The 26,718-nt window shown below is 40.2% G+C and overlaps 1 protein-coding gene across 6 annotated transcripts in view; it reads left to right on the plus strand.

Annotated features, from left to right (window-relative positions):
- The window catches only part of LOC137167129 (BDNF/NT-3 growth factors receptor-like), a 259,594-nt gene that overhangs the window by 9,419 nt on the left and 223,457 nt on the right, over window positions 1-26,718 (plus strand). For all 6 annotated transcript variants that reach the window (XM_067569138.1, XM_067569140.1, XM_067569142.1 and 3 more), the window contains 4 exons: window positions 12,504-12,578; window positions 12,874-12,945; window positions 17,762-17,830; window positions 22,435-22,592. In XM_067569138.1, coding sequence (XP_067425239.1) covers window positions 12,504-12,578; window positions 12,874-12,945; window positions 17,762-17,830; window positions 22,435-22,592 — 374 coding nt within the window. The remainder of the gene's footprint in view (window positions 1-12,503; window positions 12,579-12,873; window positions 12,946-17,761; window positions 17,831-22,434; window positions 22,593-26,718) is intronic.

Raw genomic sequence — 26,718 nt, forward strand, 5'->3', positions numbered from 1 at the left:
GGGGAAAATAGTGGGGGGGACTGAAGTCCCAGGTGTGAGGGAGGAGGGACGTTGCAGGTAGTCCCTGAAATAGAGAGGGATGGGAGGGTGGTACACAGGATGCCTAGGAGGGGGAGGGGATGTAGGGATGCAAAAGAATCCTGGTTTGTGCAATACACTCGGCCTACACAACCGCTGAAGTATGTGATCCCTAGTTTAAAAATTAGTTTGAGAAAAGTAATGTGCACACTGTGACCCTGATCCTGCAAACCCACATGCACATGCTTAGCTTTACTCCTGTGAATAGCCTCGTTGACTTCAGTGGGACTACTCATAGTAGCAAAGTTAAGCACCTGCATGTGTGTTTGCAGGATTAGGACCAATGTAAATATCTCTTTAACACAACATAGGGAGTGTGTATTTAAAGCCTCCTCTGTTCAATCCAATTGGGTTTACAAATATTTTGAGGCAGCTTGAGTTTGCGCTGGGGTTTGCAAGCTCTGAAGTGGAAAACTTTTGGGCTGGATAGAACTCAGTTTTCTCACTGCTGAACCTCCTTCAAATCAGTGGGCATGTTACAGGTACAGAGAGTTCTCCTAGAATTCTCTGTGGACAGAAATTAGATGAGTAGCTGTCCTGTTGCAATCAAGCTCTGCTTCTTCTGGGGCTCTGGTGGCTGTCATAGCTGTATAATGGGCACCTTTGATACAGCACATCAGCCAGGAACCAGTGCAGTCCTTCACTGGGGTGAATGCTCCTTGCTGGCACAGTTATCCCTCTGAGGGGAATGAGAAAAGTATATCCTCCTGCCACCCACAAGAGTGGCTGCGGGACTAAATATATCTAGTTGTATCTTTTAAAAGTCTCTTTGCCCTAAATATGCTGCAATGTCAGTTATTCTCTGCTGTTGGTTTTACATTTTAGTTCATAGAGTGAGTCGATCCAGTTCTTACTAATTGCAAAGATACAGCAATTTTAAAGACTGCCATCTTGGATGAATGAAAGTGAGAAAGTTCCTCAGGTTTTAACTTGTCTATAGCATCCATTTTCAAATGTTGTATTTACTCACATAATGCTAGCAGCTCCTCCTAGTGCCTCTAAGGATGCTTGAAAATATTGTAACTACTTTTATTTTTGCACCGCTTTTACTATGTTTTTGTCATGCGCTGCCTGAAAAGCATAAAGGCTTCAGGAGAGCAAGAAAACATGACAGAAATGCTGCGCCAAATGTGCAGTATGTTTAAATGCCTCAAATACAGGGTTCTGTTGCCAGCAGTGTGCCAGATCATGAGAATGGCCAATGCTTTTCTGTTCTAATTGATGAGAAAAGGATGGCCATGTGGTGGTGGACTGTAGTGCAGGAATTTTGGGTTCACTTCCTGGGTCTACAACACACTTCCAGGGTGACCCTAGGCAAATGATTTCACTTCTCTGTACATCAGTTCCCCATCTGTAGAATGGGGACAGAAATAACTTCCTGACATCACAGATGTGCTGTGAATCTAAATTCATTCATGATTGTGAGGTGTTCAGACTCTACAGTGATTGTTTATAAATAGATAAACAGTATTAAAGTCAAAACGATGAGCGTTCTGTGGCACCTTAAAGACTAACAAATTTATTTGGGCATAAGCTTTCATGGGCAGAAACCCACTTCATCAGATTAGTATTAAAGTCCAGATCAGTAAAGATCAGTATTAAAGTCCAGTTTTAATGTGGTGTAATTGATCTGTTTAGATAAATTATAGCTGCGGGATTGTATTATTATTTAGTGTTTTGCTTGCAGTGATTAATTGAAGTGCAACTTTAGTTTTGGTCTGTGTGGGGCGCCAAACTGGAGAGGGAAGGTATGTAGTGAGCAGAGTATGATAGAAGCTTCATTTTCAGGCAAAATGGCAGCATGCAATCCAATCTCTGTTTCTAGAATCAGGATTAGTGTTGCTCCTGCTTTTTGAGGTACTTTTTGTTATGTGGTTTGTCCCACACCACCCTCACTTATTTGAAGGAGATAGCAAAAGAGAAACTTTGGGACTTCATTCTTGTTTTGACTTTGTCCTTGTCCACCAAACTCAGAAAGAGAAGTATCCATTGCCTCACAAGGTCAGACAATCCTGGCTTAACCTATTCCATATGCTAGTGAGCAGGTAAAAAGGCAAAGGTATAAAACTATTTTAGATCAAATGACCCTGTCTCTCAACTGCAGTTAGGTAATCCAAGGTGTAATTATAAATTTTCCAGTCTTCTATTTGTTTTATTACCTTAGCTAAGAACAGATTGTAAGATATTTTGAAATCCATCTATTTGTTATTATTTATTTGATTTAGAATTAATTATGATAGTAAAAGGACAAAGGGAGTGATTTTATATTGCAAAACACTTGTGTGTAAAAGCGAATGTAGATGTTGTGCTAATATTGCTTTTTTGCTATTGTTGCATTTTTATTATTTGTAATTGGTGAATAGGAGTAGTCCCTTTAAGAACAAGATGTGACAGACTTAGTTTGTTTGAGACTGAAAGCATGGTGTGAGAGATTTTGCTTGTGTGTCTGAGAGCTCAAAAAGATTAGAATGTTATTAAATAAACTCCCCCAAAAGTAAGCCTCATTACTGAAAATATAACATTAGCACTTTTGGGAGGCAAGCTGCCTCAGGGCATTGTTAATGAGCTGTAGACCCTTTCATCTGAAGGTCGCCGGTTTGAATCCAGCCCAACTCAGCCAGGATTAAAAGTTGTTCCCATCTGAAGGCTTGTCTATACTACAAACTTTTGTTGACGTAAGTTGTCAGCGTAAAGCTGCCGCAGTTAGTGTATCACTTGTGTGCATGCATAGTTGGGTTCTTGCAGCAACGCTGTGTGTACTCACCAGGAGTGCTTGTTTCGGTGCACAATGAGATGCACTGGGGTAGGTATGTCAGTGTGCAACTCACCACCATCCAGCATGCTGTCTTTTTGGGAAGTTTTGGCAATGCATATTGGGGCAGAAAGGAGTCATGCAGGGGCGACTGGGACTGCAGGGTCAAGTTCCCATCATGCAACTTTCTCCATCGCATAATGCCTTCTCCATCCCATAATTTTCATGCCTATTTTTAAAATCCCATGAACCCACTCAGGACTTGTCCATGTCCATCATCTATGACAGAAGCCGGCACAGCTCTGCACTATTGTCATGAGTGTTGCAAGCACAGAATGCACGATCTTCCAGTATTTGCAGAGCTACAAGAAGAGCTGCAGGGAACATGATTTTCTGGAGGACAGATTGCTCTGAGACATTGCAAGAACCAGTTCAAAGTTGCTGTTGGCCTTCATGGAGCGGGTGCAGGTGGTGGAGTGCTGCTTCTGGGCTCAAGAAACAAGCACTGACTGGTGGGATTGCATTGTAATGCAGCTTTGGGATGACAAGAAGTGACTGCAGAACTTTCATATTCGCAGGGCCATGTTCCTGGATCTGTGTGCAGAGCTCGTTCTAGCCCTCTAGTGAAGGGACACCAAAATGAGAGCTGCATTGACTGTGGAGAAGCAAGTGATGATCACACTATGGAAACCCCTTGCTCCCATGGCTCATGAAGCTGTATACAGGCTGCCTCAACAGCACCAAGGAAAGACCCAGCAGGTGCAGAATGGGAGTTGAATGTGCTTTCCATAGATTGAAGGGGTGCTGGCATTGTTTACGCACAAGATTGGAACTCAGTGAGAAAAATATCCCTATGGTTAGAGCTGCCTGATGTTTCCTGCATAAGCAAAAGGGGGGAAAGATGCCGAGGGGGTGAAGGTGGACCAGCTGCTTGCTGAGTTTGAACAGCCTGACACAAGGGCTATCAGAAGAGCTCAGTGCAGAGTTATAAGGCTCAGGGAGACTTTGAAAGAGCACTTTAACAGCGAGACCGTAATGCATGGTGGTTTACTGTGCCACACCTAGCCCTGCAGTTTGGGGGCCTTTTAGGAATTGTGTAGTGCTTGCTGTGCATTTATGATTATTACACTCTGACTGTCACTGATCATATGACTGTGTCACAGTGTACAATAGCTGCTAGTCCTGGCCAGGCTGGGAAGGGATAGGACTTCCTCTTCCCCGGCACGGTTGCTCTCGGGGGCAGATCAGACTCACCTCCTGGCTACCTCCCCATGCCCCGTAGCTGTGCTGCCTTCAGAGCCTAGCTCAGAAGGCAGCATAGAAGTGAGGGTGTCCCAGCTTCCTGCAGCCGGGGGAAGTACCTGGAAGTGGGTATGATCTCCCTGCAAGAGTGGCCGTGCAGGGGAAGAAGAAGTACCATCCCTCCCCAGCCTGGCCGGGACTAGCATCTGGAGCCTGGTGCATGGGTAGTCCCCAGCCCTGCCCCTCTCCCTCCCCTCCAATAGCTCGATTTCACAGGGGAAGTCTGATTTCACAGTCCGTGACATTGTTTTTCATGGCCGTGAATTTGGTAGGTCCCTACCGATTGGTGTGGGAAAGTGTCCTACCCGGGTGGAAGAAATAAGGCTGCCATACCTAGAAGCCTTCAAGAGAGGATTGCAGCGTATCTCCATGAAAGTTTCATTGAGCTCTTAGGAGGATTCAAGGGACGTTCCTGTGTGAACAAACAAAGTGCTCCGCATGGCCCTCCCTGCTTAACTGTATGGGGAATGAAAAGCAGACAACAATTCTACTTTTCTTTGTTGTACCGCTTCCTGTTCTAGTACGAGTAAATTAACGAAAAATAGCTGTGTCCTGCTAAGTTGGAGGCATCATTGCTGTAATGGGAAATAAATTTACACACTTACCCAGGGTCCTTCCCTTGCATCAGGCTCACCCATGCTCGAATGCTGAGACTGACTAGATTGCAGTGGATTCTCAAACAGGTCCTGGCTTGCAGCATAGCTGGACATTCATTCACCCCTGATTGCATGTCCCCCATCTTTCTCCTCTGCGTCCTCTTTGTCCTTGCTGTTCACATCAGGGACCTGTGACTCGGGCTCCTCAAAGGTATCCATGCTGGTGTGCGGGGTGGTGGTGAGGTCTCCGCCAAGAATGGCATGCAGCTCTTTGTAAAAACTGCATGTCTGTGGCTCGGCACTAGATCAGCTCTTGTCCTCGCTGGACTTTTGATGTGCCTGACGTAGTTCTTTTGCTTTCACACAGTGCTGCTACTGGTCCCTGTTGTATCCCTTCTCCTGCATCCCCCATGCAATCTGCTCACAGAGGTCCACAGCACCTTCTCCCCACAGGCCCAGGAGATCCAGTATCTCCTGTCTGGGCCAAATGGGTGTGCAGTTGCACACAACAATGGAAAACTGCTAGGTGTGCTCAGCAAGATGGTCAGTTAAGGCATTTCAAGATTTTTCAGATTTTAAAGGTGGGCAGTGGGGCTTCTGGTCTCCATGGCCCTTGGGCAGCGGAGCTCACAATTGTGACCAGACCAATCAGTATTGGACATTGTGGGACAGCTGCTCAAGGACCCTGTTAGGGTTGACATAAATTATTCAGTGTCTACATTTGCACTATGTCAACATTGGCCATGCCTCAGTGCTGCTCGGGGAGATGGCATTACTGTGTCAGCATAAATGGAAAGTTTACTTCAATAAGGCAGATTTAAGCATAGACACATGCACAACTAGGTGGACACAAGGCAGTTTACATCTACCTAACTTTGTTGTGTAGACCAGGCCGAAGAGAAGTTTGGTGGACCCTCAGCAAGGTGAGCACGGTGGCTCCTACATCGCAAACTCACTGCTGTTTGTTGCACTACTCTGTAAGCTCTACAGGTCCAGGGCAGGCTCTTGCTATATGTTTGTACAGAGTCTAGCACAATGAGGCCCTGATCTCACTTGGGTCCTGTAGTGAGAGCTCCTGCGGTGGGGAGTAAACTCACTGTACTCACTAAACATTTGTCGAAGTTGGCAACTCTGTATTGCCACACCCACACTGGGGACAGGAAGAGAGAGTTCAGACATCAGGAGACAGACCAAATCAAATGGTTAACTTTTTTTTTTTTAAAGCCTTATGATTTTTAGGGCAGTCTCATGGTTTTGGTGGGTTTCTGACTCATGGCTTTTGAATTCCTGGGGTTGGCAGTACTGTACACAAATGCCAGTTAGTGCACAACACACTAAAATGCTTTAAAATTTACATCCTTGCTGGTGTGCAGTAAGCACCATGTAGAACAACCCTTAGATAGATAAGAGTGTTATCTAGGTATTCTTCCCACGTATGTCTGTCTGTTGTCAGATTACTCTATTGGGACAGCGTACATAGTAAAATTCTGAAAATTGAAGCTATTTAAAAAATGTAAGCATACAATAAGTGAAATGTGATAAGGCCTTAACATTAGGAGTCAACAAATTCTGCCATAAAATACTGTAATACATTAAGGCCAACATTTTCAAACATGCTATTGTTTATATCTAAATGGTAAAGATTTTTGGCAGATCTCTTATTAGGAAGCTTCACATATGGAGCATTCTCTCGCTGTTTGCTGATACCACCCATGAAAGGCTAGATTATGAATATTACAGAACAAAAAAGAACTTTGTATGTTTGTATATCTTCATCTAAGACACCTGAGCTTTGGAACTCACTCTCCTCCCACCCTATAGGTCCAGTATAACCCATGTCTGTTAACCATCAGAGCGTATTGCATATCTCGTTCTTTTCCCCAGTCTTAGAAGATGAAAGAGTGCATTGGGGTTGAGATATATGCATTTACAGTTGGTATCTCTGCCTGGAGAGAGGTTACCCCACCCCTACTTCTTGGTTTTGGGAAGATACTCCATTTATTTCTGTCTGCATTAGTCGGCTTGTATTATTAATATAGGACAAAGACACTCTAGACCCTGAATTGGCATGATTCATATTTTGTATTAATCTAAATAAATAAAAGAAACATAGCTGCCTTCACTGTCAACATGTTGTGTACATATCCGAAGAAAAACAATGGGATTTTATTATGCATACACTAAAAGTTCCCTAGTGTTCACTAAGGTAGTCCCATTTCAAACAGTACTACATCAACATGCAGTAAGGCACGTATAGTGCGTGCCAGCAGGATCCATGCAGGCCAGTTAGTGCGTGACATGCTGGTAGTCATTAGAATTTACATCTCTGCTGATATTCACTCCTGTGTAGACAAGCCTTTAAGGTTGTGTACTGGTGCTAATTACACCACCAAGTAAAATAGATTGGTTATTGCAAAGTCCATAGTGAGCTCCTTGAATCCTTTGGCTCTTCCTTTTGAGATTATAGAAAGTTCTGTTGGGGGATGGGGTTCTTGAGAAATAGAGTAGTGGGTGTTGTGAATTCTAGTTCTGTTGGTAGCATAATTTGAAGATACTCAGAAATATATTAGAGCAGGATCAAGCTTGTATATTTGTAGAGGACCTGCTATCTGTCTGTCTTTCTACGTATTTAGACTGTGCTCAGGGTCCTGGTATTGGAGCATCTTCCAGGGTTTATATCTAATTAGGAGCCTGATCATGCTCCTAGAGATTCCTTGTTTAGGTAAGGATTGCATTATTGGGCCCTAGATGTATCTGAAACTTGGCAGTTTTGATGTACAAGGTTCATGCAAATATTTTTTTCATTTTCGATCCATGTGAATTTACACCTCCTCCATCTTGCTTTTGACGCCTGACTTCAAAAGAATTCAAAATGCAACTCATGTGAAACTGCCAAGTTTCCTCAGGTGTGTCACATCTGCACATTTCACATGATTTTGATGCATACCAATAAATAAGCCCAGATTTGGTGAAAAGGTTCATAAACGTTAGAAAATCTTCTTATGAACCTTGTCCGACATTTGAATTTGTAACAAAATACAACATTGGGGAGCTTTGCATGGTTTAACATTTCATACACATCCAGTGCTAATGCATTCTTCTAGCACAGACTAGCAACATATTTGACCCGCCAGTCTATGATGAGGTTCATCTAGGCTAGATCTGTAGTGCTCTGCCCTTCTCCCCAAAGGACGGGAGAAAAAATAACCTGGAGTGAAAATTCTTCTGAAGCCCAGAAACTATTCACTGACTGTTCACCAGGGAATGTTTGTTAATATTGTTTTAAAAACTTTTTCCCAGCAGTATGAACCAAACCTTGCTGGTTTTTTTCATTTTCTCTTTCTTTAGTTTTAGGAAATAAGTTTATAAGGAAATAAGAAATAAAAGGAATTTTCTGGCAGCAGAAATTCTGCTGCAGCTGAATTACAGTATTATTCCCTTGTATCTAAGTAGTTAATATTAGTGGACTGCTGTTTTTTAACAATATACTTGCAGCAATATACTTGCAGAGTGGTGTAACTTAAATTATATTTGTCCAGAGAAAATGGAGTAAATCAAATAAATTAAGGGGATATACTTCAGCAAACCAAATGTTTTCAGACTTAGGAAAGGAATGTGGACATATCACATTTGTAAATTTAGAATGAATCCTTTTTTTCTGAACTATTCACAGTCAAAAGAATCCAAATTGTTTTAAAGAATGAAAAATGTATTATTTTCATACTCACACAACTTAGACATGGTTCTGCTGATTTTCTGCAAACCTTTCACCTTTGTGCTGAGCAGAAGTAGGTTACATTTCAGTTCAGAAGGAAAATCTTTGAGAAAGGTACAAGTCTTTGAACATAGCATTTAAAATGGACTTACTATAGTGATATATGAGTATGTGATGTTATACAATTTGAATTGTGTTGAGGTGAACAACTTGCTGTGGATTGAAGTATGAAATCAGCAGATATGCGATTCTGAATGTCTTTATCAGAATTAATAGACATCATAATGGCCACGGGGAGATGAAATTAGAGGTCTGGAAGCAAGTATTGTTTACTGATGAATCATTCAAGGAGAGAGATTTGGTTATAGTGTGATCCAGGGAACAGTGTTGCTGACTGCTGAGGATTCAATTTGGAGCTGTAATTGGTATATGTGTTCTGATTGATTAATATCTTTCCATACTTCAATATTGTTATACTCTGTTGTGGTGTACAGTGGGATCTTCTGAACTTATCACATGACTTCAGCAAGTCATGGAGTATTAATATTTTTCTTGTATGTCACACTAAAAATGTTCAATTAAGAGAAAGGATGAGTATTCTTAAGGGCAGGCAAGCAAGCACATCACATTTCTCAACATCGCCCACTGAAAGTCAGAGCTTTTAGGAGTATTAATGTTTGATGATAAGTAACATCAAGGTAGAGTAGTTGTGAAGAAGGTAAAAATAGTCTCCAGTCAGATAAGAGCTTTTATTTCAAATGTCTCTCTGGCTTAAACAAAGGATTATCTTATACACTTCCCCTCCCAGTATATGCGCTACAGTAGCTGTATCTCTGTCTTTTCACAGCTATGAAATAGCTTTAAAAAGATGTAATTAAATAAAGTGGTAAGCAACCAATAAAATGGATAGTAAGAAGACATAATCTATTTGCGGTAAGCTACAACTGTCCATTTTTTCCCTTAGAGCTTCATAACACTACACTTTGCCTTTTTATGGTGTTTTGTTTTAAGGGCGTTGCATAAAAAGAGGTTGCACTGAAGTGGTTGCTTTAAGAGGAATTCTGGTTAACTCAACCTGAATTTGTCCTGGGGCTCCCACATCATGCATGCAGTTGTGGCAGCTCCCCGACTCCTTTCAGTTCAGGTGGCTGGTGCAGGGGGGTAAGGCCATTTCCCAATGCCCAGCCCTCTTGGAAAAGCAGGCACCAGCACTGGGATGGTTCAGTGGCTTGCCCTTTGCCAGGGGCAGTTTTATTGTTATTACTGTAGCACCTAGGAGACCTGGACGTAGACCAGGACCCATTGTGCTCGTTGCTGTACAAACACAGAACAAAAAGACTGTCCCTGCCCCAGAGCTTACAATCCAAGCTGGGATGAGAGGGATGCTTTTGACTCGTACTACTTACCAAATCTGAAATTTGTCCCCTCATTTTGTTCTGTAATGGAAATATACTGTTAGATTATACTGTTGATTTTATGTATTGTACATTTAAGGCCAGATCTTTGGCTGATGTAAATGATAGTAGCTTCATTCACTTCAGTGGACCAAAGCTGATTTACTCGAGCTGATTAAGTTCAAGTTATGTCAGAGTTCTACGCGTTCTCATAGTGGAAGATGCTGGTGGGATAGATGAATGTTTTTATTATTAGAATTGGAATGACTGATCTTTATGGTGTATTATGTGGTATCGTAGAGTTATGTAAGTATATGTAGAGACAACATCTTTGTTGCAGGTGCTTGATCTTCAGCTGAATTTGATTGCCCTGTCCCTTACCCTGATTCCGTGTCCTTTCTGGTTCCTGCTTCCATGCCCCCACATACATCGCCCTGGACTCCTGTCCCTTTACATTTCTCTCCAGTCTTCTCCCAGTCTAACTATGGTGCTAATTATTGGTTGAACTCTGACCACACTGTGGGTAATGTGGCTCTGAAACCTCACAGCCATATTCACCATACCTAGAACAGAGCAGCAGGTTGTGACGATTTGCTCAGGCCACCTAGAACTGTGAGCCACTGTGTTACTGCTCCGCCTCAGCAAGAATAAACTTTGCTGCTGCTAAGTTGTGTGTCAGCTCCCTGGTGCACCAGCTTGTTTACCTTGCCAGCAAACTCTTCAGGACTGTTCAGTACAAACCTTGCCTTGCAGGTAACAATCAGTGAACCCCAATTCCCCAAGTTGCCTCTCACTGGATGCTCACAGACGTTATTAAGTTCGCTGCCTCCAAAGAGACAGAGCACACGACAACTGGTTAGGTAGCTGAAGGCTTACACTTCTCTTCAATATCACAGCACTGAGAAATGGTCTTGTAATAAAACAAGAATATGTTTTATTAACAAACAGAAGTTTAAGTGATTTCAAGTAAGAGTGAAAGAGAGATGAAAGGTTACAGAGAAAACAAAATATGCTTTCTAGTGGCTACAACTTAACTTCAGCAAGTTACAATCCTTGTCTAAGCAGGTTTCTCACCCACAGTCAGTTATCAGAGACTTCAATCACCTTGGTTGAAAGACCGACTTTTCTCATTTTTCAAGAGCTCTGGCCTCTTTTGCCCCTCAAATGGTGGATGCCGAAATGGCTTTCTGTTTCTTCCAGTATGTCCCAAAGCCCATTGTCTCTGTTTCAAGAGGCAGGAAGGCTTTCTGGGGTTACAGCTACCATGGCCCAGCATGGTCATTAAGTGGTCATTTCCTCCACTTGCTAGTTAGTTGGCTTTGTTTACCTTATATGTAAGTGTACTTTTTATTGTTTCTGGCCTTGCCTTACTCAGTTTACATTGGAGACAAAGTCAAGCAGGTGAAATAACATTCCTTTGTTTAGGACAGGCTGGGGTTATGCACTGCTTACCAAACATATTTTGAGAACATATATTCCAGCCCACATCTATTATTCTTTATACACCGCTATACAAACAACCTGCAATAATATTAGTGACCAGAAAGCTATCTGTTTGCATATAATACCTTACTTACTGCCTTTTAGATACAGATCATGACAACAGTGTGTTGGGGCAATGAGTGTGTCAGGCCTGATGTGAGATAAGATATGGTGTGCCCTCTGCCAGTTGGCATTGAGGGGCTCCTAGGTGGAGGAGGATTCCCAGTGATGTCCTCTGTCCTGCTTGAGTACAGTTCCACAGAGAATGGGAAGATCTGCCTGATGGCTCTCAAATGGGAAGATTTCATTATCTATCATCTTTAATATGATATTTAATTGGTTTTGGATGGGCCCTTAATGAGTTCTGAGAGTCTAAATCACATTGGCTTATAAAATCCACGGGATAACAGGTTAGATAAGGAACTCTGTATTCTTTTATTATTTTACATTGTCTTCCCTGTACTACTTTCCCCCCCAAGAAATCCTGCAGAGCCATCACTGTCATTTGATGTTCATATCTGATATATTGGTGGCACATAAAGAGGTTCCTGGTGCTTAGTGGGGGTGGCTGATGCTTTGATCTGTCACGATGCTTTCTCCTTCTGTTGTGTTATATTCAACTGGGGCTCATTGTATGCATAATACAACCAAGAATGATTAGTTTTTTTTGTTTTCCAATTGCAACATGGTGTAAATAAATCTTCAGCTAAGGGGCAGGGAGAAGAACAGCTTAATGAGTAAGATGTTAAATTTATCCAATGTCAACAAACTAGGGCCAGACTCTCTGCTTGTGCACAAAGTACAACAATTGAAGTTCTAGCCTTCTTGCTAGGCAAAAGGCATGAGACAGGAAAGAGCAGGTTTCAGAGAAAGTGGCATTATAAAGAAATTTTATTTATTATCCACTCAGTGTGAAGACCTCCCTCTTTGTGCAATATTATTTTGCCTGAGTCAAAATTAAATGTTCTGCAACAAGGCAGCTAGTTAAATATTTGGGAAGGTGGCAAGAAGTATTTAGCTCTGCAGCCACAAGAACCATAACTCAGTGTTGACTGAAGTTGGTCAGAGACCTCCATCACCTTTTATACTTCACCTATAAACAGTGCCTGGGACAATCTAAATAACAGGAACAAGTAATGGAGCAGCTTTCTTAACTTGCTTTCTCTGTCTTATTTTTTCTATAGTTACATCGCAAACCAGCGGAAGTTAGAAAGTATCAATAACAATGAAGTTGGACTTTATGTTGGACTGAAAAATCTGTGAGTATCTGACATTATTTGTTTAACATTAATATTTGTAGCTTCTCTTTCAGTAGGTTTTATAGGCCCCAGTCAGTGAACAGGACATAACTGTGCAAGGCACAGTACAAATATGAATTAAAAAGACAGTCATTGCCCCAGAAAGGTCACAATTTAAGCTAATTACAAATCATCTAGGTTAATTGTAATCCCAAATTTTATTCTAGCCATTACTACTAGTACTATTATTATTATTATTTAATCAATTTTATTTTAACTGACCAACACTAACAATTTTAACATTATGTTTTCACAGAACTGTGGTGGATTCAGGCTTAAAGTTTGTGTCCCGTCAGGCATTTCTGAAAAACACCAACCTGCAGTACATGTGAGTGAGAACAGCTCGTGTTTTGTAGGTCAGAACTCCCCAGAGCTTGTTACTTTCCTTCACTTCCTTCTCATTCTCCTGGTATAAACTGTTTTAAAGAGGGAGGTGTGTAAGAGCCTCTTGTAAATAACTTTGGCATGAAAGTGGAAGTATATTATAAGCAAGTGGTGAGGGGACACCTGTTAATTTGTTGTGATCATTTACACTTTGGACTTGGCAAAGTTGAATAGTCCAGAGTCCTCTGTGAAAACAAGTCAGAAAAATGACCAGCTCAGTTTCTTCTGGTTTTTGGTTTGCTTACATGTCCCTGAAGAAGATAGGTGCCTCTCAGTTTGGGCTTGTCTACACGGTATGTTAATCTGCACTGAAAGTGTGTAAATTCTAGTCCACACCAACATGTCATGCCCTAACTAGCCCACGTGGACCCTGCTGTTGCACTCGAAGAGTTCCCTGGTGCATATTAATATAGTACTATCTGTGACCATGTTAACACACGCTATGGGATTTTTAGCACATGCCAGCAGGATCCACATGTGCCAGTTAGTGAGCGATATGCTGGTGTGGAGTAGAATTTAGCCCCTCTAGTGAGGATCTACGCACAGTGTAGACAAGCCCTTTGAGAAACATAGGGCTGAACTCATTCCTACTTCTCACAGTTGTGGTCCCAATACTGCAAGGTGCTGAAATGTGCAGCAGGGGTTTAGCACGTTACATGGACTCTAGTTCAGCAGAGCATTCAAGTAATTGTGTAAGTCTATTACTCTTCAGAGTAGCTCTTAAGCACTTTCTTGACTTTAAGCATGTGTATCAGTGAATCAATGAGACTTAAGCACAGGCATTAAGTTAAGCAGGGGCTTGAGTGATTTGTGTAATAGGGATGACTTGCTGAATTGGAGCCAGGACTGGGTGCTGTTCCATTACAATAAATTTCCTTTCTGCACTTTTGTTTTCCAAGGAAAATATGCTAGAGGAGGATAAAATTAATAGTAATTTAAAGAAAAAGTTCATATGGTATCTCAGTTTACTGGCAACAGTAGTAGGCTATAATTCCGAATGTGGCCCAACTACGAGAGGGAGAATGTGACACAAATTTTACAGGCATATTACAATTATTTCACCTAGTCATTAATAAAAGAAATTGCTTTGACCAGAGCCATACCTATGCATAACCATAGAAATACCATATAAAATGAGAGCTACTAGCGGGGTATATACTAGCTTTTCCTGTGACAACTGGTCATTAAGTTATGATTTCTTTCTGCGCAGTGATACAAGAGGGATCAGTAATGTTGCCAAACATGTAAAAAGCCTAGGTAAGACTAAAAATAATTAGGTAGTGCCATTTGCTATATTTACAATAGATGAACCAAAGTGACAGAGCAATTAGCATGAAGGTAGTTCTGCCTAGGCCTTTGGATTTATTATTTATTGTACAAAAATTCATTTGTTTGTTCTTTTCATGATTTCTTAATGAGTTTAAAAATTCTTCCCAAAGAGCCTATTACTTCAGTGTCTGGGACCATTGAAATCAGTGGTAAAACTTTTCTGTTGACTTCAATGGGAATGGGATTGACTCTGAGATATGGCCTGAGCAATGAAAATTGTGAAAACCTGAAATCAGTCATGTTTAACAAATAGTAACCTTCTCAGCAAAAGACTGAGAAAAATCTTACATTTCATTTTAAAGCAATAGTTTATGTCTAGCCATTTGGAGTTTATGGATATTTTTTACATACAAATATTCTTATTCTTATGAAGATTAATGTTAATTGTATGAACTTTAATTTTGCTAATAAAAATATTATGGCTGTAATCCTCTCACAGGAGAAATCAGTCACAAGGCTTCATTAAAAAATAAACACTGTAATCTTACAACATAAATAATAATAATAGCATATAATAATATCAGATTCTAAGGAATCTATTAACACGCATTTATTTAAATGTTTTTTGGCATCTACTTCTTTTCTGGGCCAAACCTCTGTAGCCAAAATGCCTTTCCACAACTGATGCATGATGATTAAGGTTCAGTAATAATGTAAACAACAGAAAGTGAAATGCTCTAATAGATATCACTTAAATGTAATTAATAGCCCTGCTACTTTAATTCTGGTATTCTCATTGACTTTAGACTCAGATTACTCAACAATCACCTTTAGAAGCTATTAAACATTACTGTTTTAGCAATACTGTAATTTATAAGCTCAGCAGCAGCTAACAATATTTTTTTTAATAGACCTGCTTAATGCGCTTCCTTTGTGTTATATTAATACCTTTAACTGTAGAATAAAAGTTACAAGTTGTGAATATTTCCAAAAAACATTTAAAAAAGCCATTGTCCCATACCAAGAATGTACATAATTACATCCATTTTATATAATTAAATCTACTTTGGTGTTATTAGTGTGCATCACCGTGGTGTCCGAGCACTGTGGACTTGATCAGATTAAGAAAAGAGACCTATGTTAGCTATCTGTTATCTGATCCTGACCTAACTACAGCTTTTCCTTTGTGTAAATACAGGTTAACACTTTTTATCTCAATATAGCTGGTTGAGATTGGCCTCAGGCTCCTTGGTAGAGAATCAGGGTTAACAGTGCTAACTTGTGTGTCTACACTAGGGAAAAGTGGTGGTTAGGTTGGGATTAGCTAACACATGTTTAGTAACAGGGACTGGGGAGTTGATCTTTATCACAGTGTAAATGTACAGTACAAGTTTTTTTTGGTGTGTTTTTATGCTCAAATGAGAAATCAGAAGCAAAGTGCATGCAGCTCGTTTAATACTATTTTTGCCTCCTCTCCCTCATTTTCTCTTCACATCCCAAACTGTTGAGCATAGCTTGGATGTAGCTCAGGATCTAGGCCCTTACTTCTAAGTTATCAGAGTCTTTCTTGTGTAAATGCTTATTATTGTGGATGCTAGCCATAATAATATTTTACTATGATATTGAACTGAGGAGCTAATTTATAATTACCATTCCAGAAAGGAAAAACAGCGTCTTTACCAACCATCTAGTAATCCTGGTCTATGTCTGTTCACTTACTGTGGATTAAAGGGGCCAAAGTAGAGATTTCAGTAATCAATATAAAGTGCTCAGTTTATGAAAAATATATATAACAATAAATTTACTGACAAAATATAGTTCAAGATGATAGTGATATATATATATAACATAAAGCTAAAAAATTTCAATTGAATTATATGTCAGTTTGAAAAATCTGATGGCCCTTAACTGCATAGAAGAAAAGACTACAGTCATAAAGCCCTAAATGTGTCAGTCCATTACCAGGAATGAAGTCAAGGGTTTTTTTGTTATTGTTTTCCATAAATACAGTGAGCCTGATTCTGATCTTCTGTGCACTGGCATAAATCAGAAGTTACTCCACTGAAGCTACTTGGCTAGTGTAAGTGAAAGGGGAGTCAGGCCCATGGAGGTTTTGTTTTTTTTCATCATTTTTCAAACTTGTGTTTCATAAAGGTGACATACTCCTTACTCTGTGAATAGCCTCACTTAGATCTGTTGGCCTGATTCTCCACTACCTTGCACCTTACATAGTCATTTACACCTGTGCAAAGTGATAGTTTGGTAAGGTAACAGGTTATACCCACTTTTCACAGTGTAAATGACTATGTAAGGTGCAAGGTGATGGAGAATCAGGCCCACTGATTTAAATGAGTAAGGACTATTCATACATGTATGGCTTGCAGCAATGGGTCCTAACGCATTGAATCACCTAAATTCCAACCTCCTAACACAGTGTTTAGTTTATGGAAAAAAGTTAAGGTTAGGTCAGGATTAGCTAACATGTGGTAGCTAATTCTTACCTTATCACAATGTCTTCCCAGATGTAGATGCAAGTTACACCTTTAACCTTGATTTATCTGTGCACGGCTAAACTAGACCTTGACCAGTTTAATCAAGGTTAGAGGTGTATCTACACTAATCCCTGGTTTAAGTGCAAATCTCAATGCAACATTAACTATGGAGCCCCTCTTGTTCCTTCGTAATGCCATGTAAAACGCATATGGTATTTTGGCTCATAGTACTAATTTGGCAGCGTTACAGTTTACTGCTCTCTATACCATTAACTTACGCACTGATAGAACCACAAGAAAAGTAGCTCTTTTCTGATCTGTGGGGGAAAGGTGGGGAAATTTTTTTACGGGATTGGGAGCGATGCATTTCTGATTAACATGAACATTACTCTGTCCTAAAAAACTGGGAGAGAACCTTTCAGTTAATTATATTTGGAAGCAATTAGTGCATAATTGACATAAAAACCCCAATGTTGACATTTTACAATTTTCCTTTTGATCTCTCTCACATACGGTTTGAAAAGAATAACTAAAAGACTTATGATGAGGATGTGTGCTAGCATGTGGTTGGGGTTAGATGAGTACAGAGTTCAGTGCAGACTCAAAGAAAGTATGGGAAACACCCATTTTGCTTATGGATATATTGGCAGGTAACCAACATCTGGACTTTACACAGATCCTTTTGAAATTAAATAAAATCTACTGTTTTTTCTGCATGGCTAGAAGTGCTGAAAAATGAAAATTTTGTCCAGTGTTGAATTTGTTTATGAGGCTAGCCTTCAAACAAGGTGCTGGTTGGATTAGGAATCCTCAAAGCCATATTGGACTATCAGAAGATTTTAGAGCCATATTCATCTCCTGTTGAACTTAATGGAATGAAACCCACAGATGTTCTTGGGGGTGAGATTAGGCTCTTAATTTTCAAAACAGCACTGATTCTCTATTTTGGTTATGAAAACCAACAATACTAATAAAATCTGCTGTTCTCTTTTCTCACAGTAATTTCTCCAGAAACAAGCTCTCAAGTTTGTATAAGAAGACTTTCCGCCATCTGAATTTGTCTGATCTGTAAGTAGAGTGGTTTTTTTAAATGAAGATTATTTGTGTGTTGGAAACGGAATAGCAGTCTGAGAGCTTTTAGGGCTTGATCCATTGAAGTCAATGGGTGCCATTGACTTCAGTGGGGCCAGAGTTTCACCCCATGTCTTTAGAGAAGCTAAGCTGCCTTTGGATGATGACGTTGTTTAAAAAAAAATTTAATGCAATACTGGAAGAAAACACCACGATGTTTGCTTTCTCTCCCGTGCAATACAAATTAATCTGTGAATAAAACTTGCCTTTCCTCTTCAGCTTTAAAATGTTCTATCCTGAAATTGTTTCACATAAAACTATTGGTTTTTTGATTAGAAGATGGAAGCCTGAAATACCCTCTCCCTGTGGTAGTAAAAAATTAACCACTTGCAGATCTTCATGTTAAGTGTTTTCTTCATTTTCTTGTATTTTACTGGCCTTACAGCAGTTGTGTGTTTGGCCATTCAACAATATTTTTCTTTTCTGGGGAACAAAATTGTTCTCAACTGAAATATATTTTATGTAACCATATGGTTATAGAATATTTGTAAACATACATTTTGCTTACTCTGGTTGTTCAAACTATAAATTTATATTCTAGGCTCTTTTAAGCAGGATTTGTGTATAGGTATTAATATATAACTTTCTCTTAGAAAAGATGTAATCATGAGTGAAAATAGGAAAAAAGAGCCATACAGTTCTTCTGGGTATCAGTTATTGATATTCCTGTTTATAAATTGGTTAACTTACGCACAGAAGACATTAAGTATTTGGCCCCTGGTACTTAGGGTTTGCTCCACTCAACATTACAACACCTAACTCCTTAAGCAGCCTGCAGGCCAGTGGAATTGTCAGTCACAGGTCGGCATCCAGATTCCCCCCATACAATGAATGGGGAGTGCTAAGAGCTTAAAGAAGGGTCTTTCAGAGGCCAGTAAGCTGAACAGTTGTTCTGAAACAGGGAAAGGTTTCTGGTTTCTCAGAGCTCAGTACAGGATCAGGGCCCTGGAAATATAAAGTAGACAAATCAGAAATATTAACCAAAAGGAATGTGTTGTAATCCCAGACATCTTTTGGAGTATGTTCTTATTTCAATATAGGAGAAATGAAGTGCACAAATCCCTGTGCACCAGGATGAGATTATGCCCCTTAGGTATGTTCTGTTGATGATTAAGATGGTGTAATTGCTTTACAGTCCACAGAACTTCAGTCACTGGAATTTTCTTTCATAATTTAGCAATCATTGAACATTCAAATGGAAAGAATAGCTAGTTGCAAAATGCTTCCATTTGATCCATTCTGTTAGATATCTGTAATTTTTTCTAAAACCCCAAACTCTCCTTACATTCCTGTCTCTGCACCTGTCCACCCACTTTACCTGACATCTGGCAATAATTTTCACTTCTAGATTTGGTAGCTGATATAATCTCTGCAATAAAGATGATACTGTTTCGATTAGTGCACAGTATCTTAATGCTCAAAGCAAGCTGTTGAAACAAAAAAATATAATGTTTTGGGTTTTATTAGTGTTACTGAATAACTAGGAAAAGACATGGAGCCATCTTTGCTCCCTGGATTGCACAAGTGTAACCGATAGCAGGATTTCGCTCATGATAACTGTGAAAAAGTACTGACTTCAATTCTAAGCCCAAATTCTGCAGTCATTTATGCCAGTATACATCTGGAGTTACTCCACTGTATTCAGCTGAATAATTTGAGTTTACACATGAGCTATATTGACTGCTTCTGGACCTCTCAGTTATCAGGTGGCCAATTTCTTATAGGTGTCATGGTTGAACTGGGTCTTGAAAGGGATTTGAAGCAGCAAAGGGTAATAACTTACACATTAGTTCAGTGAGATCACAGTGGAGTGTGTTGATCTTTTTGAAGATGTTATTGTGATCCTGTGCAAAGGAAGAAGAGGCTCAAGATGGGGGCTGTAGGAGGGAATTAAAGATTCTAAATAAGCAAGAGGGATTGTGAGAATTCAGTTCAGTGAAGGGTTGTGGGAATTCAATTCCATGAGGATAGGAAAGTAGCATTTATTGGCAAAGTATCTGGCAGAAGTGGAGTAGGAGAGAATACATGTATTGTAATTGTGGGACTTACGCCATAGGCATTCAGCAGTGTGGGAGCAGGGGCAGAGATAATTGATGTTGAGAGTGAGCCAGGGTTTGGAAAAATGGGATAATACTACCTCCCTACCTTATAGCTAGGATTGCAAGGATAAATAATTAATGTTTGACATGGTTAGATACTACAGTGATGAGGGGCCACATAAGAAGATAGAGACAGAATGTGGAGGTAAGACAGGGATTTGAAGAGGTGAGAAAGCATGTGAGAACAGGGATGGTACGGAGATAGGAGGATATAGAGTTGGTAGTGCTAAAGTGGGGAGGATTGAATAGATGAAGGTGAGAGAGGAGAAGCAGGAAAGTGGGAGACATTGAGCTAGGAAAGAGGCAGAGGGGTGTGCATGGTGGAAAAGCAGTGGTAAGACATGGTATCAATAGGAGAGTAAAGCTGTTGTGCAGTTGATGAAACAATAGGGCAGCTAAAAGATTAACAAGTCCAGGAGTTAACTGACATCAGTGAGAATCCTGAGAATGGAGGGAAAACCGAATATTGGAGGATATTCTATCTGAAGGATAGAATGTTGCCCATAAATAACTTGTAAGAAGCTTGCTTTAAATCTGACTGAGTATTCTTTTGATAAAAGGCACTTAAATCAAAATGTAAGTGAATGAAATTTCTGGGGAGAAGGGAAATGAGAAGCCACTTTGAAAGGTTTCTGCTTTTAAAACAAAATTGTAGCTACAACTACAGAATTACAGCAAATGAGATGAAAATGTTTAATTGCCTCTCTCTGAGCCAGTAAGTGCATGGAAGGGACAATCATGCTTCTATTCCTCCCCTTTCTGCAAAGTGTCACCATGGTGTGGCTCCCATGGGGAGTTAAATCACATTTTAAACAATGGAAGAAAAGGCTTGCTTGGCTATTAACCAAAGCAGAGTGTTTTTTTTTTACAAAGGAACCTTGAGTGAGGGCTAGTGCAACCAAATTCAGAGCTTAAACCTGGTTGAACAGGAGGTGCAAGTTGCAGTTCTTGACATGTACAGCCCAATCTTTCAAACCTTTACTTGCAAGAATAATTCTTATTCACACAAGTAGTGCCATGGAAATCGATGGGATGGCTTGTGCTAGTATAAATTACCCACAGAAGGAGTTGCAGCTCAGATAGACAGACCAGGACTAGTTCTGCTGGAGCTAGAGTGCTAAAATTAGCAGTGTTGCTGTGATAGTATGGGTGGCAGCTTGGGCTAGCCACCTGACTACAAACACACCCAGATCCCTGGGTATGCACTATGGTGGCTGGCTTAAGCAGACATCAATGCTATCCCCAGCTACATTGCTATTTTTAGCATGCTTGCTCTACATGTCTGTCTACCTGAGCTGGGAAACACACTCCCGCCTGCATTGTAGATGTACCTTATGTGTGGAACTTGGGGAAACATGTTACTTTTCTGAGAAACTGACTCATGGGTTTGTCTTGATTTGCTACAAATTTGACACTTTAAACTGCTGCCTAATAAGGAGAATGCAGCTTTTAACTCTTAAGGCAACAGATTTTGTGGACAACTTGAATATAGCTTCTGTCCATCATAGTCCTTTGTGGAGTTCCATTATTCTTTTTATAATGAAATGTCTTAGAGGTCACAAGGAAACCCTGACAAACTTATCAGTTGGAAATCACCTATGCTTTTAGGAGAAAAGGTGAAATCCTGGACCATTTCTGAGGCAGGCGTCTGGATTGTCTCTATTACATGTCACTCAGGTTTCATCACATCACATTGGGCTGAGGTTTTCATGAGTACTGAAATTAGAATCAGGCAGGCGCGCTAAACTCTGATTGAAATTCCATATAGTGTGCTGTATAGCTATGTGGTATTTATACAGTGAGTTTATACAGCCCATTTTTTTTAGTTAGGTTCTGGTTGATATTAGTTAAAACCTTTCACTGTGTCATCTTCCAGAGTGATATGGATGATTTTTTTTAAAGGTGTGTGACATTCTTGTTTACAACTAGAGTTGATAAACTTTAACTATAATATGAAGAGGTCCATAAAGAGTCCACTACATACAGCAATAAGTCTTTTCAGGTGTGTTCTTCATAAATTAGCTGACCAAAATCCATTATGGAGCAGATTCTGATCTCCATTTAACTGGTAAAAATCCAAAATGATTTTACTGAAGTGAATAGAATCACTCCAAATTTTCGTGGGTGAAATTGAGATCAGAGTCTGGCCTCATATGTGGTGTCTCAGCTCTGTGAGAAATGCCATTGGCCTGATCCTCAGCTGGAGTAAATGGATTATAACTCCATTGACTTCAGTGGAGACGTACCCATTTGTACTAGCTGAGGATTGAGGATTTGGCTCCATAATTTTATTAAGCAAAGTATTTAACTTCTAGGCTGCTATTTAGAGTGACATTTAAAAACAAAACAAAAATCCAGCAAAACAAAAAAACCACACAGTAATGTTTCTAGACACATGATGTCAACTGATTTTTTAAAAAAATTATTTAATTTTTGCTATAGGATTCTAGAGGACAATCCGTTCAAGTGTTCCTGTGATGTTATGTGGATCAAGATATTTCAGGAGACCAAGTTTTCTAACACAGAAACTCAGGACTTTTACTGCATAAATGACAACAACAAGAGGATACCACTGTTGGACCTGCAGATCCCAAACTGCGGTAATATACTTTAAAGTAAAACAATTGCTCAGTTAAATTACTGCCATGCAGGAACAGCAAACATGCTTTCAGCTCTAGGCAGGTTCAGGATGGTATATTTGCTGCTGCATGAAATGCACTTGATCTCAGGAGAAGGTCCCTCTAATTCTTTACACCTTGTCAATTAATTTTGTGAGCTTTAGTTAGAATGCTTTTTTAAAAAATCTTTTAAAATTGACTGTTGCTCTAAAATGCATCAAAACAAAATTTCTAATGATAGAAATTGTATATAAATTCATTAAATTGAAAAGGATGCTTTCAAGATGAACAAACCTATAATGTTACCTATCTTAAAGATATTGTTTGTTGCTTTCACAGGTTCTCTAGGTAATAGAATCTTTATTTTCCTTCAAAAAATGAATGCTGTAGTTTTATTAGCATCACATTTTCCAAACTCAGGCCATAAATTGTGCTGTTAAAAAGAAAACAAACAAGAAAATAGCTCTGTATTTTTGCATGCAGATCTCAGTAACTGTGTGTGAAACAGAGCGATAGAAATCCTGCAGAGTCTGCTTTGTATGGGTTATGTGAAGCAGACTCTGCAGGTTTCAGTTCGCAGCAATTGGCAACATACCAATCTCCATTGGCTTGTGGAGAAATTGTAGGATAATTCCCATCTCCCTGCTTGAGTTGTTTCCTTCCACAGGTCCTGGAACAATTGTCGGGTAGTTTCGCTTCTTACTAGTTGGAAATTTTTTCCCTTAGCCTCAATTCTAGTGGCAAGGGGAGCAGCGGGGCTAGGTTCCTCTGATGAGCACAATTGTTTCTGACTCAAAATGAAACTCACTAGCAGATAATAAGTTTCATTTTGTTCTACTTGCTGGGCAGAGATAGAGACAATGAAGCAAGCATGGAGGAAAGGAAAGAAGGAGGGCAGGGCGACATAGAGTGGATTGATTTGGGTGGGGAAAGAGGCAACAAAAAGTGAATTGGAGTGAGGATGGGAAAAAGGTAGAATTAAGCTCTGCCTTTCTTCCTTCTGTTGTAGCATTCTGAGTGGCCTCCACAGCTCTAATCCTTCTGGGACTGCTGCACAACACCACACTGCACTTCTCCTCAGCACTTCCAACTGTGCCTGAACCATACAACCACAGCGGAGAACTGGGTGCAAATCAGAAGAATGCTCTGTTTAATATAGATGGTGTTTAGTACACGTGCCTGCTCTCCACCGTGGCTGTGTGTGTCAAGCAGAGCGGAGAGCACTGCTGATTAGAGAGCAAAGAACATCCTGGCATTTAGTAGCTCTCCCGTATTGCTAGTAGTGTTAATGGATGAAGATGGGAAGAGATAGGCAAGATAGGAAGTGAAAAGTAACATGGGATGTAAAATACTGTGTAATGTCAGTCCAGCACTGAGCAAATCTAAACTTGGCTGCTCTGCTTTCAGGGGCCAGAAGGAAGAGCTGCTGCATCTTCCAATCCTGTATAGGTCTTTGGGAGGATTGGGGGTCGTAGGCACAAGGCAGGTGCATTGGCACAAAATACCGGAAGCAAAAACAGTCCCTGTTTTGCTGCAGCTGGTCAAAGCCAACATAGGGACCCCATAATCCTTAGGCCAGCGTAGCTAGAATCTCCCTGGTAACTAGAGATGCCCTTAACTGACAGTTTTCTGAGTTTCCAGCATGAAGGATTATGGGACACTATTTACTTTTACTGAGTCATTGAGTGACTGCAGTGAGTCTGGGTGTGTTTCTCAGCTCGTGGTGCCTTGTGTGTAGGAGATGTGCCTCCTGCCACATAAGGGAGTTTTGCAAGATTTGGGGACTCATTGACCTATCTGGTGGCCCTTCTAAAGACCACTGCAAGTGGTCTGCACTACAGGAGGAGGAGGAGGAAAGGGGCACTCAGCTTTGAGTACATCTAACAGTGCGGTTGGAGACCTTGTATGTGGGGGTTGTATTTAGGAGGCCTGTGTTTTGGAGGAGGAGAAGGGGTGGTCGTGTGAACATCAACACAGGACTGCACATTGTTTATGTCCCTGGTCTGATGTTCATGTTTGTGCATGGAATTTACCACATACTTGGATTATGGGTAGACTTCTGTTTCTCTTTAACTCTTTCTCAGCTCAGCCATAAGTGAACATTTGTACCTTAATATGGCATTACAGTTTACTCCCTTGGGTGACACTACACAAACAAATCTAAAACATGATTTTGCACTTGGAGCAAGATGCTCATAAATGCCAAGTATGCCATCTCCCAGAAATGTAGCAGACACATTTAAAGGAGACAAATCACAGTGCTCATGAACACGACCTGCATTTTGAAACTCTCTCAAGAAATCCTATTTTGAGCTACTATTTTTAATAGTATCTCTCTGATATTCATTTTACATTGCTTTGGTTTGCATGGACTTAATTTTCAGAGAACCCATGCTTCCACAGGACACAAACAAAGTACTTTGTTAATTTATTCTGGCAGGTATCTTAATTATTGCTGGTAATACTTCGTAGTATACTAGTAAGCATTCTGTAGTGTAAGTTGTAAAAGTGTTGGTAATAGGACACTTTGGTACTGTGGGATGCTAATAAATAACTTGCTGGGAAGTGGGGTGAGACCGCTGTGGTTTCTTGGTTAGAATTCTCTGGTTTGCAGATCAGTGAAGTGAGAATTTATGAGGGGATGTGGTACTGTACTTGTTTATGTGGTTGAAATGTTCATTAATGTACTGGTTAAATAATAGCTGCAATTTAATTTTAGCTTTACAATTGAACTTCCATAATCCACATTTATAGTGAAAGCCAGTAAAACTAATGACAATGAAGTCCTTTTTCTGACCTCTGATCAAAAGATTAAATTTGGAATTTTTTTATACTCAGTGTTGAAATGAACAAATATACCAAGTCTTCAAGATTCTTTTTCAGTTGGAATGTTAAAACTGTCCAGTGAGTCGCCTGTTCCCAATGTTTGCATTGTATAAGTAGTAAAGAAAAAATTTTCTTTCACTCACATTTAATGTCTCTGTTTCTGCCACTGTTCCTAGTCTCTCAACATAATTCCACCTTGTATGACCAATCTAGCGAATCAAATGTCTTATATGGCACATAACAGTGTGGTGTTTGATCCACCTATTTATTTTGATTATCCTTCCAGTTTTGTATAGTTACCATATCATGCCCCTTCACTGCAAGTTATTTTTTCCTTGTCACTGGTTGTGTACCATAACCAAAGTTTCTTGGCCAGATTTTCAAAGTGAAAAAACCTAATTTATTTGTTGTAGATATGGCAATTTCCTGCAATATTCTTGAAAGACTTATGGTATTGAGTTTATGTATTATTGTGTGTTGGGATTGTGTGTGACTGCTTTGTGGGGAAGAAGGGACAAATATTGCAACCTCATGCAGTATCTTTGGGGTCCATTATCTTAAAAGAATGGTTTACTCACGATTGTGTTCTTCTGCATGGGGGAGGGCTACCCCAACTACTACAGGAACTGAAAAGAATGGGTGGTGATTAAGGAAAATCAGCAAGGTGTAACTCCCCAGAGAGGTACCTCTTGTGGAGGCTTGCTTATACTAGTTCAAACTAGATTCTCCAGAGACCAACAGACAAAGAAAGGGCTCTTGGATAAATATCCTGAGTTTAAACTGGCTCAAGGCTTCTTTTTGATCCAGCAAATGGACAGGACATTTTGTCCAAGGGGGTCCCCAATCCTTTGTGGGAAGGGTTGGAAGGACTGATACCTACCACAGCCTGAGGTTGGATCTGAGGTAAGCTTTTGAGTTTACCTCTGGTAAGCTTTTTATCGTAAGTGTTGGTTCTTTTATTGTTTTTAATATATGTTCTCTGTGATGCCTTCACTTTAAGAATAAATATGCTTGCATATAAAGAGCTGTGTAGCAACTCATAACTGCTGGCAATTTATCTGTTCACAGCTTTTGAAGAGAAAGCAAAGCACAGACGCTGGCCTGTTTAAGCAGTCTGGCTTGTTGGGATATCACAGTGTAAGGAGGATCCTGTGCAGCCTGGAAAAACAAAATCAGGAGTGGAAGAGATGCAGATCTCTACCTAAGTGAGGTGACAGCTGAGAGCCTAGAGTGGGTGCCCTTGAAGGATCACAGAAGGGGATCACAGGTGCCATTGCCCTGA

The sequence above is a fragment of the Emydura macquarii genome, unplaced genomic scaffold (assembly GCF_026122565.2).
Source record: "Emydura macquarii macquarii isolate MOO-44397 ecotype Brisbane River unplaced genomic scaffold, CSIRO-AGI_Emac_v2 contig_2897, whole genome shotgun sequence".
Classification (NCBI taxonomy): Eukaryota; Metazoa; Chordata; order Testudines; family Chelidae; genus Emydura; species Emydura macquarii.